Source organism: Lithobates pipiens, unplaced genomic scaffold (assembly GCF_037356315.1).
Source record: "Lithobates pipiens isolate NorthernLeopardFrog02 unplaced genomic scaffold, aLitPip1_a1.2 Scaffold_51, whole genome shotgun sequence".
Classification (NCBI taxonomy): Eukaryota; Metazoa; Chordata; class Amphibia; order Anura; family Ranidae; genus Lithobates; species Lithobates pipiens.
This window is the reverse complement of record NW_027507874.1, coordinates 951683-967626: the sequence shown is the minus strand read 5'-3', so window position 1 is coordinate 967626 and position 15944 is coordinate 951683. Positions and strand designations below refer to the sequence as shown.

General features: G+C 46.6%; 4 protein-coding genes and 1 pseudogene across 4 annotated transcripts; 3 read left to right on the top strand and 2 right to left on the bottom strand.

Annotated features, from left to right (window-relative positions):
• Positions 1 to 260: 260 nt before the first annotated feature.
• LOC143957073 (histone H4-like) lies at positions 261 to 1856 on the top strand. The gene has a single exon (XM_077467210.1). The coding sequence runs from the start codon at positions 276 to 278 to the stop codon at positions 585 to 587; it is 312 nt and encodes a 103-aa protein (XP_077323336.1). The 5' UTR covers positions 261 to 275; the 3' UTR covers positions 588 to 1856.
• Positions 1857 to 2985: 1129 nt separating this feature from the next.
• LOC143957190 (histone H2A.J-like) lies at positions 2986 to 3381 on the bottom strand. Its single transcript, XM_077467338.1, has one exon. It carries the CDS (start codon positions 3379 to 3381, stop codon positions 2986 to 2988), a length of 396 nt encoding a protein of 131 aa, XP_077323464.1.
• A 318-nt stretch (positions 3382 to 3699) lies between these two features.
• LOC143957189 (histone H2B 1.1-like) lies at positions 3700 to 4080 on the top strand. The gene has a single exon (XM_077467337.1). It carries the CDS (start codon positions 3700 to 3702, stop codon positions 4078 to 4080), a length of 381 nt encoding a protein of 126 aa, XP_077323463.1.
• A 7626-nt stretch (positions 4081 to 11706) lies between these two features.
• On the top strand, positions 11707 to 12139 carry LOC143957035 (histone H3-like). The gene has a single exon (XM_077467177.1). It carries the CDS (start codon positions 11707 to 11709, stop codon positions 12115 to 12117), a length of 411 nt encoding a protein of 136 aa, XP_077323303.1. The 3' UTR covers positions 12118 to 12139.
• A 1558-nt stretch (positions 12140 to 13697) lies between these two features.
• LOC143957034 (histone H1B-like) lies at positions 13698 to 14377 on the bottom strand (annotated as a pseudogene).
• Positions 14378 to 15944: the final 1567 nt, after the last annotated feature.

The window sequence follows — 15944 nt, the reverse complement described above, 5'->3', positions numbered from 1 at the left end:
GTTTTCAAAATTATGTTTTAGAAATATAAAATTACTATGAACAATTGGAACTGCTGATTGTTTTTCTGTTATGAAGTGTTAAAGATTCGCATTCTCCGTGCAATAGAATATATAGGAGCCTTATAAATGAATGACATTCCCTCTCTTTTGTTTTTTAATAATAAATGGGAATGACTCTATCACCGGAAGGTTTCCATCAGGTCCGCTCAGGCTGTATATAAGGAGGGCAGGCAGACGGCTGAGCTCCGTTTCTGTTTGTGCAGGAAATAGTCGTCATGTCTGGTCGCGGTAAAGGAGGGAAGGGTCTGGGGAAAGGAGGCGCCAAGCGGCACAGGAAGGTGCTCCGGGACAACATCCAGGGCATCACCAAACCCACCATCCGACGTTTGGCCCGCAGAGGGGGTGTCAAGCGCATCTCCGGACTCATCTATGAGGAGACCCGCGGAGTGCTGAAGGTTTTCCTGGAGAATGTCATCCGCGATGCCGTCACCTACACCGAGCACGCCAAGAGGAAGACCGTCACCGCCATGGATGTCGTCTATGCTCTCAAACGCCAGGGGCGCACGCTTTATGGATTCGGAGGCTAAACCCTCATAGACACCTACCTACTTCATCTACACAAAGGCCCTTCTCAGGGCCACCCACCTTCTCGTACAAAGAACTACATACCGCTATTTACGTTATCAGGAGAAGTAAATGAAATCTAAATGACGCGTCGTACACACTTCTGTAGCGGGAGGGTTTGTTCTGGGGGTTGGACACGTGACATTCGCCCTATATAGGCGATCTAAGTGTGATCACACTAGGAGATGAAAGGGGTGATTGCTTTTAATTGGCCTATTAAAGATTCAACGCAAACAGCCGTTTGGGTTTGTTGGGAAACGTCCAGAACTGGGATCGGATCAGCTTTAGCTGGACATTTCTCCCCTAAGTCTAAAGCCCCATACACACGATTCGATTTTCTGCAGATATTTCTCTTCAGATTTACCTAAACCACGCAGTGTAAGGGCCTGCCTGATTGTTTACAAATTGAAACTTGAGGTTGAATCTCTTATTATATGGTTTTGATAAACAATCGAATAGCGTGTATGGCTCCTAAGAACGTTCCATCCAGAGAACCAGATCTATTGTAGCGCCAAATCTCAGCAGGAAACGGATGGAGGATTTCTGTACAATTATCATCGGATTCGTTCATTTGTTAGGGTGGAAGAAGTTTTCATATTTCATCCGGAGTACAGATTGTACAGTCTTGAAGATCAACTCTCTACCCAATTGGATACAACATTGGATAGATCATTTTGTTGTGTTCTTACGACTCTTTGGTAAAGCAGATCTCACGTGTACCTGGAGATTACATGGAAAACATGAATCTTTAACACTCCCTAACACCAGTTCCAATATTTCATATTTATAAAGATTATTTTGAAAAGGAAACAAAGAAATGTATTTTATTCCTACATCTCTCCTTCCTGGGTGTAAAGCTGAGCGGAGATGAGAAGGGCGGCTCTATTCATTTTAGAAGCTTTTAAATATTTTGCTGAATGGAAACCGATGTAATTCATCAGAAGCGCAATATTGTCTGTATTGATTCATAGTACATATTTGTATCTTTTTTTCAGTTACATAATCCTATGCAGATCTGATTATGTATTGTACATACTGTTATATATCTGGCAGTGTCATGATTTCTACCAGTCCATTCACATTATATATATATTCTCTAAATGTAATATGGGGGAAATCTGTTACTGCTACATCTGATAGAGGCCAATCCCATGATCCTATACAGATCTCATGACAAACCTATTCTTCCAATTCTTTTTCGGAGAGAACACAAATCAACAGTTACTATTGTTAATATTTATAAAAGATTAGTAAAGAAATGTTTCTAAGATAATTACTTAGAAACATTGTTAATATTTTGCTGATTTCTCGTTACAGTGGATAACGATCTGTTTGTTTTATTGATTCATTGTACATATGTATCTGGGAGTGTCATGTTTTCTACCAGTCCTTTCACTTTTTAGAAATCTAGTAACAGAGAACATATTTTACATCATTCAACAATCTTCTGAATCGATTTCTATTCCAGACTAATCGATGAATCAGTTTGGGAACAAAGCGCTGATGATATTTCTCAGATAATTGTCTCATCTGATGGTCTCAGTGTCGGATTTGGCGGTATAAAATGACCGATTATTTGTCTGTAACGTTCTAAAGAATTCTGGCGGGCAAATGGGGAATGTAGCAGTTTGAAATATGAGCCAATCAGAACTGTCAGCGTTTCCTTCATCAGCCAATGATGTTTTTGATGAGGAATCCAAAGAAATGTGTTCTGATCTTTCTCCGTTTTCAGCCCAGAAAATGCTTGTTCTGTAGACTTTTCATTGATCTCTATAGAAAACATTCTCTAGGATTCTGTAAACCCCGGGAAATATAATATGTCAGCGCGTTTATCAAGTGTCTGGAATGTTCCCCGGAAGAATTTAAATTTTGTTTCATTACATTTCTGTGTCAGGTTAGCCGATCTGAGATGATTGTGAGGTTCTATTTAAAATGAAGTGAAATCCGTTCCATACCCCGCCCGGCATAATAGGAACATTCTGAGATCTGTGTTCCCGATCAGTCGGAGGATGATTGTTTTACTACAATTTTCTGATCTGTATTAGATTCAGCAGAACTAGTTTGAAGGACAATGCCGATCAGTCCCTATAAGAGAACCAGGTCCTCCAATAATACATTGCAGGCTCTTTATATGTAGTAATTGTCCTCCCTGTACAGATCTCCTGTACTAGAAGTGTGAATAAATAAGAATGTATTTCCCGTGTAAAGCTATGCAGACAATTGAGGGCTGATTGCATGCGATGTGGTAGACACAATGAGGGGTGTGTGGGGGGCTCTTTGTAGAGAGATGTGGGGGGCTCTGAGAAGAGCCTTTGTGTTGTAGAAATGAATGGATTTGGGAGTAGAAAGGAGTTGTCGGGATTACTTGGATTTGGCGGCGGCCTTGTGGCTCTCGGTCTTCTTGGGCAGCAGCACGGCCTGGATGTTGGGCAGGACTCCTCCCTGGGCGATGGTGACGCCGCCCAGCAGCTTGTTGAGCTCCTCGTCGTTGCGGACGGCCAGCTGGAGGTGTCGGGGGATGGTGCGGGTCTTCTTGTTGTCGCGGGCGGCGTTGCCGGCCAGCTCGAGGATCTCAGCCGTGAGATACTCGAGGACGGCGGCCAGATAGACGGGAGCTCCGGCCTCGACCCGCTCCGCATAGTTGCCCTTCCTGAGCAGACGGTGAACACGACCAACTGGGAACTGCAGACCAGCCCGGGATGATCGGGTCTTGGCCTTAGCCCGAACCTTGCCTCCTTGTTTTCCACGGCCAGACATTGTGAGATTCTTCTGTTACTCTGCTAAAGATCGCTCATTTCTGCAGCTTCCTTATGTTTATACAGTCAATGCTCTGACATCATACACTGTGGTTGGTTAATTTCCAAGCCAGCCAATTATGTTCTGACTTGTTTCTACACCAATCAGTAAACGAGCAAGGGAAGCAAAACACTCCTCCCCACCACATGACTGAATCCTCCAATAGAAGCGTGAGGAGGGAAGAGACTTCATTTGCATAGGACGCCTATAAAAGCAGCACATGAGGGCGGCTCCAGCACACATTCCCTCCACACAGCGGAGATCACATTAACCCTTATCATGCCTGAACCAGCCAAGTCCGCCCCGGCGCCCAAGAAGGGCTCCAAGAAAGCCGTGACCAAGAGCCAGAAGAAGGACGGCAAGAAGCGGAGGAAGAGCAGGAAGGAGAGTTATGCCATCTACGTGTACAAGGTGCTCAAGCAGGTCCACCCCGACACCGGCATCTCGTCCAAGGCCATGGGCATCATGAACTCCTTTGTCAATGACATTTTCGAGCGCATCGCCGGCGAATCTTCCCGCCTGGCTCATTACAACAAGCGCCGCACCATCACCTCCCGGGAGATCCAGACCGCCGTCCGCCTCCTCCTGCCCGTAGAGCTGGCCAAGCACGCCGTCTCCGAGGGCACCAAGGCCGTCACCAAGTACACCAGCGCCAAGTAATCCCCCATCATCATCATCCCAACACAAGACACAAAGGCTCTTCTAAGAGCCGCCCACCATTTCCATCAATGAGCTCTCATCACATTTTATCGCAATTAAAAATTCTAAATACATTAAATGAAAAATCAACCGATTATACCGATTGTAAAATCTAATGAATTTGGACATTTGAAGCTGTGTTATAGTAAGAAATACTATATATAATAATAATCCCAGTACAAACTGGTGTTGCAGATTCCCTTTATTCAGAAATTCCTGACATTTTATTTCCATCCAATCACATTGCATATCTTTCCATAGCTCCGTATAGAAGACATACATTTTCATAACCACTAGGTGTCAGTGTTGCTCCTCCTCAGAGAACACATGGGAACTTTTTTTTTTTTTCGTAAATTGAAAGCGGATATCTATTTATATAAGGATGATGCGTATATAATCTTATTTTCCTGTCGCATCATGGCAGCATACACCTATGGGTTGTGGCTCCGCCCCCGCAACCTGATAGGACCGTTTAACTATTAAATCTTGAGAGGGCCCCTGCTTCAGCATTCTCCTTTTTTTCCTCACCTGAGAAGACCGGACATCACCCCTTACCGCTATCGCCCCAGCCAGGTTCAAGCCTCTCCTGGGTGGAAGTCCTACCTGTACAGCCTCTAAATGAGCTTAATGGAGGAATCCCCACTCTGATGGTCTCAGGGGTATCGTTATTTATCTTTACAAATCTTAAACAGATTTATTATGCAGCGGCCTCTAACCTGTGCTTTCTAGGTATTTTCTGTTCCTTTCCTGTCAAGCTCTGTAGAACCTTGCTCCTCGGGCGCCGATGATTGATCTCCTCTACGCATGCGCTGGCGTTCAGTGCCTCGTTGTATTGCCGGTTCGCCACTTTCCAAAATGGAGCCGAACGTCGTGGGACATTTCTGCGCATGTGCGGGATGACGTCGGCGTTACGACGGCATTAGCGCGGGGTTTAAAAATTGCATTTTTGCTTTGTGTACCGTGGCTGCTGCTTCACGACCAAGATCGTCTTCGTCATTCCGATCGTTTCTTACATATCGTTTCCTTCGGATCTCAGGTCAGTCTCTTCGTTTCTAAAGTTATTTTTCTGCAACTGGCATATCTCCCTACCTGTCTTTGCACACTGATTTCCGTTCGTTTTTAGGATTCACTCTTCTTGGAGGCCGCTGCCCCAGCAGACCATCGCCAGCCTATTAGGTAAGTGGGGTCAACATGGTAAGTACGAAGAGGAAAAAGAGAGCCTGTCACTAACGCTGTCTAAATTGCACAGCCCTATCAGGTCATCCAGATCGTCGCACTCAAGGCGCTCAAGAAGAAGCCGCTCAAGTCATAGACGGGACCGAGACCATAGCAGAAGCCGCTCAAGGCGCAGAGAGAGCGGAGATCACAGGAGGAGGCGATCAAGGTCCTACTCCCGACATAGACACTCCTACCACAGAAGATCCCCTACTAGCAGACACTCTTCTCGCGCTCAAAGTCTCCATCCCTCTGGAAACTCATGCTGGGTTTGTGGCGCAATAGCACTCCCAGATAAGCTGGCCTGTCGTTCATGCTTCAATGAAGCAACAAAAGACAGGGAATTAGATCCTAGTACTCCAGCTACTGAATTGCCCCTCCAAATCGCAGGACCGGAAACTAGCAGACCTTTGCAAGGCACCACATCTGCTGTTCCCTCCACTTCAAGGATGTCAGATCCTTTGTCAGATAATGATGACATGGACGCCTCTAACGGCTTCGACTTTGCACTAGTTGAACCCTTCATTAAATCAGTGAAGGAAGCGATCAATTGGGTGGAAGAAAAACAAACTCCTCAGAAGCTGAGGAAATATTTTCCAAATCTCAAGAAAGATCCTGAGACCTTCCCATTTATTGAGGAACTAGAGGATTTGATTAAAGAGGAATGGCAAAAGCCGGATAAGAAGATCAGTCTAACTAACAGGTTAGCAAAACTTTATCCCCTGAAGGAGCCTAGTGTCACTCCATTAGTGACCCCGCCAGTGGTGGATTCTTCTCTGATGCGTCTTGCCAGACATGTGACACTTCCAATCGAAGATGCGGTTACATTTAAAGATGTACTAGATAGGAAAATTGACCTAGATCTGAAAAGATCTTACCTATCAGCAGGAGGCACATGCAGACCAGCTGTGGCCCTAGCAGCTGTGGGTAGAGCCATTTCCAACTGGTCCGCCAATACCGAGAGACTGGTGTCAGAAGGAGGGGAACAAGAGAAGGTAATCTCAGCCCTACAGGATCTCTCGCAGGCGACTTTGTCGCAGAAGCCTCTGTAGATATAATTAAATCTACATCTAGAGCAATGCTGAGCTCAGTAATGGCCAGAAGGGCACTTTGGCTGAAACCCTGGTCTGCAGACCCATCCTCGAAGACAAACTGGTGCAAGATTCCCTTTGACGGAGCAAATCTCTTTGGAGAAAAGCTAGATTCTGCGATTTCTAAAGTTACCGGGGGAAAATCGGGTCTGATCCCTTCAGATAGAAGATCTAAACAGCAAAGACCGTCAGCCCCCAGACGTAACCTCCCAGACAAATATAGGGAGGCAAGATCCTATAGACCTGGCAAGGAGTACAGGAGAAACTGGAAGAACCCTCAATCATCCTTCCTCAAGCTCCAGAAAGCCAAGACCCCTACTTCAGGGGATCAAAAGTCTTTTTGAAGGTGCGCCCGCCCAACCAGCTGTAGTAGGAGCCAGGCTAAGGTTGTTCAAGCAGGTATGGGCGGGGACAATAAAGGATCCATGGGCAGTGGCGACTGTCCAATTCGGACACGGATGGAGGTTCCGAAAGCACCCAAGGGACCATTTCCGAATAACAAGGATACCATCATCTCACCAAAAGAGAGTACTACTGAACGGATATGTTCAGGACCTAATCCAGAAGCAAGCTATAAGGGAAGTTCCTCTACCACAGAGAGGGAGAGGATTCTATTCTCCTCTATTTCTGGTAAAAAAGAAGACAGGAGACTTACGTCCTGTCATGGACTTAAAGAAACTCAATCACCGAATCCTGGTGGAGGCATTCAAAATGGAGAGTCTGCAGACAATCCTCCAGGCCATCAACATAGGAGATTGGATGCTCTCCATCGATTTACAAGACGCCTACCTGCACGTTCCCATTCACACCTCATTTCAGAAATTTCTCAGTTTTGTTGTAGGTCATCAACATTTCCAATTCCAAAGTTTCCCGTTCGGAATATCCACTGCTCCAAGAACATTTACAAAAGTGTTACTGCCAGTAATTGCCCTATTAAGGGAGCAAGGCCTGAGGGTGCACCACTACCTAGACGATATCCTTCTCCTGGCCGACAACCGAGATTCCCTCCTACTTCACCGCGCAATCCTAATTTCCACCCTGCAAAAATTTGGGTGGCTGATAAATTGGGGGAAGAGCAGTCTAAATCCCACACAGCGAATGATTTTTCTGGGGGCAGAGCTGGATACCCGACTCAATACAGTAGAACTCCCGGAGGAGAAAGTTCCCATCCTAATCCAGAAAGTAAAGAGGTTACTCGTGGCCACTACCATCCCCGCCAGGGAATGTCTCAGTATTTTAGGGTCATTCTCGGCGACTATCCCAATGGTACAATGGGCCCAGTGGAATGCCAGGCCTCTTCAAATATCATTCCTCAAACAATGGAACGGCGTGTCAATGACCCAGCCGATAGTGATCCGGGAAGAGGTGAAGCAATCGCTATCATGGTGGACAAAACCACACAATCTGAAGAGGTGTAAACGCTTAGTCCTTCTCTCTCAAGAAGTAATCACCTCGGATGCCAGCATGGAAGGATGGGGAGCACACTATCGTCACCACGCAGCCCAAGGTTGTTGGCCATTCAGGACACACAATGTGGTTTCCAACTTATTGGAGATGAAAGCAGCATTCCAGGCACTACTAGCCTTCAGCCCATTTCTGGAGGGAAAAGATGTCCTGCTAAAGATGGACAATCGAGTGGCTGTGGCCTATATCAACAGGCAAGGAGGCACCAGGAGTCGCTCCATGTTGCAAGAAGTCCAACCAGTCTTCCAATGGGCGCAACTGAATTTAACCAGTCTCAGGGCAACATACGTACCAGGTGTCCAGAATTAGATAGCAGACACCTTGAGTCGACAGTTCGTATGCAACCACGAATGGGCCCTAAGCAGTCAGGCCTTTTCTCTGATAACAAAGACTTGGGGGGTTCCGGATATCGATCTGGCAGCAACTCCAAACAACGCAAAGTGTCAGAGGTACCTGGCGAGAGTTCCCTTTCCTTCGGCGGAAGGCACGGATTGTTTACAACACAACTGGAATTTCCACCTAGGTTACGTGTTTCCACCAACTCCAATCATATCGAGGCTTCTACTCAGACTCAGGAAATCAAGTGCCACAGTTTTAGCAGTCCTGCCCTTTTGGCAGAGGAGGCCGTGGTTCACGACCCTACTCCAATTGAGTACAGCAGAACCATTGCCGCTCCCTGTGACAGCGGATCTACTCTCTCAAGGTCAATTCCTCCATCCATGCCCAGAGAAGTTACACCTAACAGCATGGAGACTGAAAGGGCTAGGTTCATAGCTCACGGATGTTCCCACAAAGTGATAAACACCCTTCTCCAAGCCAGAAGGTTTACCACTAATAACACTTACAAGAGAATCTGGGATAAGTTCCTCTCGGTCGCACAACAACAAGCCTGGGACCCTTCATCCCCTACATTTGCTCAGGTCCTAGAGTTCCTTCAGCTAGGTCTTGACAAAGGTCTTGGTTCAAGCACCTTGAAAGTACACGTATCAGCTCTATCTGCCATTACGGGGGTGAAATGGGCTCAAGAACCTCTTATTTCTCAATTCCAGAAGGCTTGTCTAAGATTGAGACCTCCCAGAAAGCCCTCATTTCCAACTTGGGATCTTTCGATAGTACTGGACTTCCTATCCCATGACCCATTCTTTCCAGTTGAAAAAGCTTCCCTTTGGAATCTAACCCTCAAAATCACCTTTCTGATAGCGATTACATCAGCCAAGAGGGTGTCGGAAATGCATGCACTAATGGCAAAGGAACCATACCTTACCATCTACCCAGACAAGGTAGTTCTGAAACCTTCAGACCGCTTCGTCCCCAAAGTGGCTTCCTCCTTTCATTTTAATCAGGAAATATGCCTTCCCACTCTTTCTACAGAGCAGGGCGGCCCTCATCCACTGGATGTAAAATCTAACTTACTGGCCTACCTCTCGAAGACCAGTGACTTCAGGAAAGTGGAAAACCTCCTAGTCATCCCTCATGGCTCCAGAAGAGGACAGGCAGCTACTTCCCGCACCATCGCAGCATGGCTTGTGAAAATCATAAAGAAATCCTACTCTTCTAATCAAGCTCAGATACCTGAGGGCTTAAAGGCGCACTCTACAAGGGCAATGGCAACCTCCTGGGCAGCCTTCTGCAAAGTGTCCTCAGAAACCATCTGCAAGGCAGCCACATGGTCTTCAAAAAGTACTTTTATATCCCACTACAAAGTGGACTCCGCTAGGTTGTCCACGGTGGATTTTGGTAGAGCGATTATTCAGTCCAATTCCTCCATTCCTTGTAAATAAACTTTTTCTGCTTAGACCCACCCAGTTTTGCGAGTTATTCCCCATAGGTGTATGCTGCCATGATGCGACAGGAAAACGGAAAATTGTATACTCACCTTTCCGTAATTTTCCTTTCCTGTTGCATCTCATGGCAGCATACAGATGCCCACCCGTCTAAGGTGAGGTATCTATATATTGAGAATGCTGAAGCAGGGGCCCTCTCAAGATTTAATAGTTAAACGGTCCTATCAGGTTGCGGGGGCGGAGCCACAACCCATAGGTGTATGCTGCCATGAGATGCAACAGGAAAGGAAAATTACGGAAAGGTGAGTATACAATTTTCCGTTTTGTATACATCATTTTCACCTACACGTTTACTTTTTTGTTTTATGGACTATGTAAGACTGTACAAGGCATGCTAATGTCTGCAGAGACACATAAAAGGGGATGCTTACTTTTACGACATCGTTTAGGGATCATCTGCTTAGAAATATTACTTATACATCACATTGTGTTTGATTCAAATGTGTCATATAGCATTTATTTTCTTCATGGGAGTCCAACTATTATACATGATCATCTCACCTTAGATGGGTGGGGGATTTAGATCATCAGCTGGGCACACATTGACTTTCCTGTTGTGTATCTCTCTATGTATATAAGTGTGTGTGTGTGTGTGTGTGTGTGTGTGTGTGTGTGTGTGTGTGTGTGTGTCTTTTCTCTAATAAAAAAAAAAAAGGAGTATTTGGTAAATATCAGGTGCCTCAGATTACAATACTCAGATTGGAAAGTGACGGTTACAGGGAACATTTAACCCTCTTAACTCCCTCCCTCTGTCATCTAATTTGCTGAGATATGGGCAAACATAATGCAATCTCAATGTTTCTAAAGCTTACACTGATAAGGATTTCTAATCTTTCATTATAAAAACATTTCTTTAGATTGTAAACTCCATGAGCAGGGTCCCTCCTATTACTTGTGTATTGAAATCTATTGTGATTGAACTATCACCATTTTTATTGTAAAGAGTTGTGTAAACAGTTGGCATTATATATATATATATATATATTCTGTATTATATTAATGTTAGAATAATTCGTATTAAAGTCGAACACACCAGCGCCAAGTAATTCCCCGACACCCCCCATCATCCCAACAGGACAAAAAGGTTCTTGTAGAACACATACACCATATCAGAGCTGCGATTTCATTGTAAAGTAAACATGATGAAGATATGGTGAGCAATATGGTTCAAATAATGTTTTTAGTGAATTTTCTGACAAAACCTTAATGCAAATTCATCAGATTAATTATGCAATCTAGATGTCGCCCGTGTCCATTCCCTCCAATTTCCCGGTATGAGTTCTAATTCTGTTCCCAAAGATCACGTTGTAATCATCTATTTTTCCTATAAGTGGGATTCGGAAAGAAAACAATGAAATCTTATTGTAGCGCTTTCTAGATCCCAGCACAGAAGCCATTTCTCTTGTCACCAGCAGATGTCAGTGTTGCTCTTCCATAGAGGATACATTGGAGCCGATTAGTTGAATTGTATCCACATGGATCTGATGGAAACCAATGGGAACACCAACCGATCCAAGATGTGCTGGGGGGACACGATTCATTGTCTGCTCAGCGATCTGTCCCTTCATGTTAGTACAGAATTGTGCTGGACGGAACAAGCTGTACAAGTCACCTTTCTACTTGTTATTCACTAAGAACGGAATAATCTGATCAGTGAGAATTTTCTGTCATCTCATTTATTATGGAGACAAGCAGTCCAATGTCAGAGCTCCTAATTCTTACACATTGTATGATGTGGAGGAACTCCCCTCCCCCACCCCACACAAAGAAGGTAACTCTACTAACACAGATAACAGACAGATCATGGCGGACATTTTAAAAATGCCGCTTTTAAAAAAAAAAGTAAACCAATCATGAAAAGGGGTGTGTTTTAGTTGTCCAATCAGAAGGCAGTGATGTATATAGACGCCGCACAGCCTGTGTTCTCACACTTGTAATGTATTCCTTGTGGAAATTGGAAGCATTGATCGGCCATGGCAAGGACCAAGCAGACCGCTCGTAAGTCCACCGGAGGGAAAGCTCCCCGCAAGCAGCTGGCCACCAAAGCCGCCCGCAAGAGCGCCCCGGCCACCGGCGGAGTGAAGAAGCCTCACCACTACAGGCCCGGCACCGTGGCTCTCCGAGAGATCCGCCGCTACCAGAAATCCACCGAGCTGCTCATCCGCAAGCTGCCCTTCCAGCGCCTCGTCCGAGAGATCGCCCAGGACTTCAAGACCGACCTGCGCTTCCAGAGCTCCGCCGTCATGGCTCTGCAGGAAGCCTCTGAGGCTTATCTCGTAGGACTCTTCGAGGACACCAACCTCTGCGCCATCCATGCCAAGAGGGTCACCATCATGTCCAAAGACATCCAGCTGGCACGCCGCATCCGCGGAGAGAGGGCCTAATACACCCCCCACCGACCTCCTCATCGCCACCCCACCCCACACAACAAAGGCTCTTCTCAGAGCCACCACATCCTCCTCAGAGAGCTCCATACTATCTCATCGCCACTACATCATACAAATCCTTCCCACCACATCTCTTCATTCTTCTCACTCTTCTCTGCACGCTGATCTCTAACATTTCTAAGACAATTACAAAGTAACAATTCTCACTTCTCTAGGAAGAAGAGCTTTTCTCCTGCCGATCTTTTCCCACCATAATACAATGTAATAATATATAGGAGAGGAAGACAAGTTCCTAGAAAGATTCTCTATACTTATCTCATTACCAGATCGGGGAAAGGAAATGTGTTCAAGATAAATAAGAAGTCACCTCCTCCCTCCTGTACACAGATCCCGGGATCACCTCTTTCTCCGCTCCGGTGTATAAATCATACAAATGACTAGTAAGAAATCTCACTCACTATTCATTCTTCTGTAGGAAGAAGACATTTCCTCTCCCCGATCTATCAGGAACCTCTCCTCTGCTATTCTACAACTTTCTCCAATCTCTTCCCCCCACACACACACCGATCACATTGTTACACCTTCCCATCAGCACATCTTACACTCTCTTCTTTATTCTCATTCATTATCTACAGAAGACAATTATTGGCACCCTGCAGAGATTTGTACATTTCTCATTGCAAGCGTCAAATTATTTTATGTCAGCCAATCAGCAGATAGTGTGTGCGAAACACCCTCCACTATCTGTTGCGACAAATTACATATATTCCGATCAGCCAATAAGACTATTATCATCATACGGGGAACTTTCTAAAAGTGGAGCCGGGAGATAAAATTTCTAACCTGAATGTGACATCGGGGCTGCTAATCCTCTTCATAATTTGGGTAAAAAATATGGAATTCTATGACAGTGGAGAGTCCATTCTCCGCATAACACAATGTTCTTGTTGCTGATCATTCTAACATTCCCGATCAGTACAATGATTTCCCTTCTACCGATCAGATGACATATTGTAGTGTGAATGTCTCTCCCCCGGGGAGACCCCACAGCCAGTGTGCGGGAAAACCTCCAGGTCTCCTATCTTCACATGACAGATGTGGGTGGGATGGGGCCCCTGAAACGATCCTTTATAGCAGGAGGGATTTCCGATCTACAGGATCTCTAGTGATCATTTGTGGGATTTATCATAAAATGTAATCGGGGATTCCCTGCAAGGGACAAATGTACAATGTGTGATGGGAACATCTCACGTGTGTAAAAGCTATGCGGCCCCTGGTGGCTGTAGGTAGGCAGGTGTGGCTCTGTTAGGAGGAGGTGGCTGTAGGTAGTCAGGTGTGGCTCTGTTAGGAGGAGGTGGCTGTAGGTAGGTAGGTGTAGCTCTGTTAGGAGGAGGTGGGTGTAGGTAGGTAGGTGTGGCTCTGTTAGAAGGAGGTGGGTGTTGGTAGGTAGGTGTGGCTCTGTTAGGAGGAGGTGGGTGTTGGTAGGTAGCTGTGGCTCGGTTAGGAGGAGGTGGGTGTAGGTAGGTATAGCTCTGTTAGGAGGAGGTGGATGGCTCTGAGAAGAGCCTTTGAGGGGGTGGAGATGAGGGAGGTATTCTTATTTCTTCTTCGGAGCGGCCTTCTTGGGCTTGGCTGCTGTCTTGGCTTTAGCCGCCTTCTTAGCCGGACTCTTGGCGGCTTTTTTCGGCTTGGCTGCAGCTTTGGGCTTCTTGGGGCTCTTTGTCGCCTTCTTGGCGGGAGCAGCTGCAGCCTTTGCCGGTTTCTTGGTGGCCTTCTTGGGGCTCTTGGCGGCTTTGCTGGGGACTTTCTTCTTGGGGGACTTGGCTGGCTTCTTGGCGGCTGCAGGTTTCTTGGGCTTGGCCGCAGCCGATGGCTTCTTCTTGATGGTGACTTTCTTGGCCTTGTCGCCCTCTTGCTGCTTCTTGTTGATCTTGAAGGATCCGGAGGCTCCATGTCCTTTGACCTGGACGAGGCTCCCCTTAGTCACCAGCGCCCTGATGGCGATCTTCAGGCGGCTGTTGTTCTTGTCCACATCGTATCCTCCGGTGGCCAGGAGCTACTTGAGGGCGGCCAGGGAGACCCCGCTGCGCTCCTTGGAAGCGGCCACGGCTGTGACGATGAGGTCGGACACGCTGGGACCGGGCGGCTTCTTGCTGCCTTTCTTGGCTCCTCCGGCTGCCGCCTTCTTAGTCGCCTTCTTCTTGGTGGCGGGCTCCGCTGGAGGAGCGGCGGCTGGGGCAGTCTCAGTCTCAGTCATGATTCTCAATGATGAGGTTTTGAAAATAGATCAACACAGTAGTGATGTCCAGTTCATGAACGAATCGTTCTTATGAATCGGTTCTTTTTAGTGAACTGGATGAATCGATTCTTTTCAGTGAACTGATTCGTTTGAAACAGTTCACTCTGCACTCAGTACATAGCAGAGCTGGCAGTGGTAATCCGCCCCTCCCTGCAACCAATCAGCTGACTCCAAGCACAGTGACACTCAGGAACTGGATACAAACTTAAAACAAGAGCAAGGAGTACACAGTACACCGAGTTAAAGAATCGTACAAGTTACCGAGTTAAAGCGGGAGTCCACCGGGACTCCGCGTTTTTTTTTTTTTTTTTTAAAAGCCAGCAGCTACAAATACTGCAGCTGCTGACTTTTAAATAGTGACACTTACCTGTCCAGCGCGCCCGCGATGTCGGCACCCGAAGCCGATCGCTCGCTCGGCGGCCGGGTCCCGCCGCCATCTTGGGTATGGGAATCAGGAAATGGAGCCTTTCGGCTTCATTTCTCGGTTCCCTACTGCGCATGCGCGAGCCGCGCGGCGCAATCCGGACGGTCCCCGCTGCCTCTGGGAGCTGTGTGTTTCCCAGCAGGCAGCGGGGCACTTCCTGAAGGGGGCGGGCGCTTGCGGAACGGGGGCGTAACCTACGCTCGTTCCGCAGGCAGCTAGCCCGGAAGTGGGTGCAGTTACCTGGATTATCCAGGTAACTGCACCCCCCTCCCCCCTGAAAGGTGCCGATTGTGGCGCCGGAGGGGGGGAGGGATCAGATGAGCGGAGGTCCATTTTAGGGTGGACCTCCGCTTTAAAGAATCGTACAAGTTACCGAGTTAAAGAATCGTACAAGTTACCGAGTTAAAGAATCAGATCAGTTTTTAGAACCCAGTACACTGAAAGAACCACAAGTCACCACCAGTAAAACAATACACTAAACCAATGAGGTAGCAGCAGTGATCAGGTGGTACGGAAAGCCTAAGTCCCTTTCACACTCGTGCGACTTGTCCTGCGACTTGAGACTGCAAAGTCACATGACAAGTCATAACCCGTGATTTCCAATGAGTTCAGTTCATATCTGTGTGACTTCAAAGTAGTTTTTGTACTACTTTTGTCCGACTTTGATGCGACTTGTGGCAGAGACCTCCAGATTACACAGACATTGCTTCAAGTCGTGGCAAAAATCATGGCAAAAGCACTTGACTTTCAAGTCGCACAAGTGTGAAAATAGCCATAACGATTGAATTTTACTACCAGGGGTACTTCGCCCATGGTAGTGGTAGTAAAATCTGATCATCATTCCTGCGCATGCGCTGTAAAGACTATGGGAAAATATGATGGCTAGCAATGTTACCTGTGAAGTTGGCCCATCAGAATGCAGTTCACATGCACAAAAACCCGCTTTTCATTTAGGCTCCATTTCCACTTGTGCAACTTGGCCTGCGACTTTGTACTCTATGATTTCCAATGAGTATTATTCGTATCTGTGCGACTTAAAAGTAGTCCCTGCACTACTTTGGTCCCACTTTGATGCAATTTGAGATCCATAGACCTCCGGAA

Excerpts from the sequence above, each read along its gene's own strand:
- LOC143957073 (XM_077467210.1), top strand. The coding sequence starts at position 276 with ATGTCTGGTCGCGGTAAAGGAGGGAAGGGTCTGGGGAAAGGAGGCGCC.
- LOC143957035 (XM_077467177.1), top strand. The coding sequence starts at position 11,707 with ATGGCAAGGACCAAGCAGACCGCTCGTAAGTCCACCGGAGGGAAAGCT.
- LOC143957190 (XM_077467338.1), bottom strand. The coding sequence starts at position 3,381 with ATGTCTGGCCGTGGAAAACAAGGAGGCAAGGTTCGGGCTAAGGCCAAG.
- LOC143957189 (XM_077467337.1), top strand. The coding sequence starts at position 3,700 with ATGCCTGAACCAGCCAAGTCCGCCCCGGCGCCCAAGAAGGGCTCCAAG.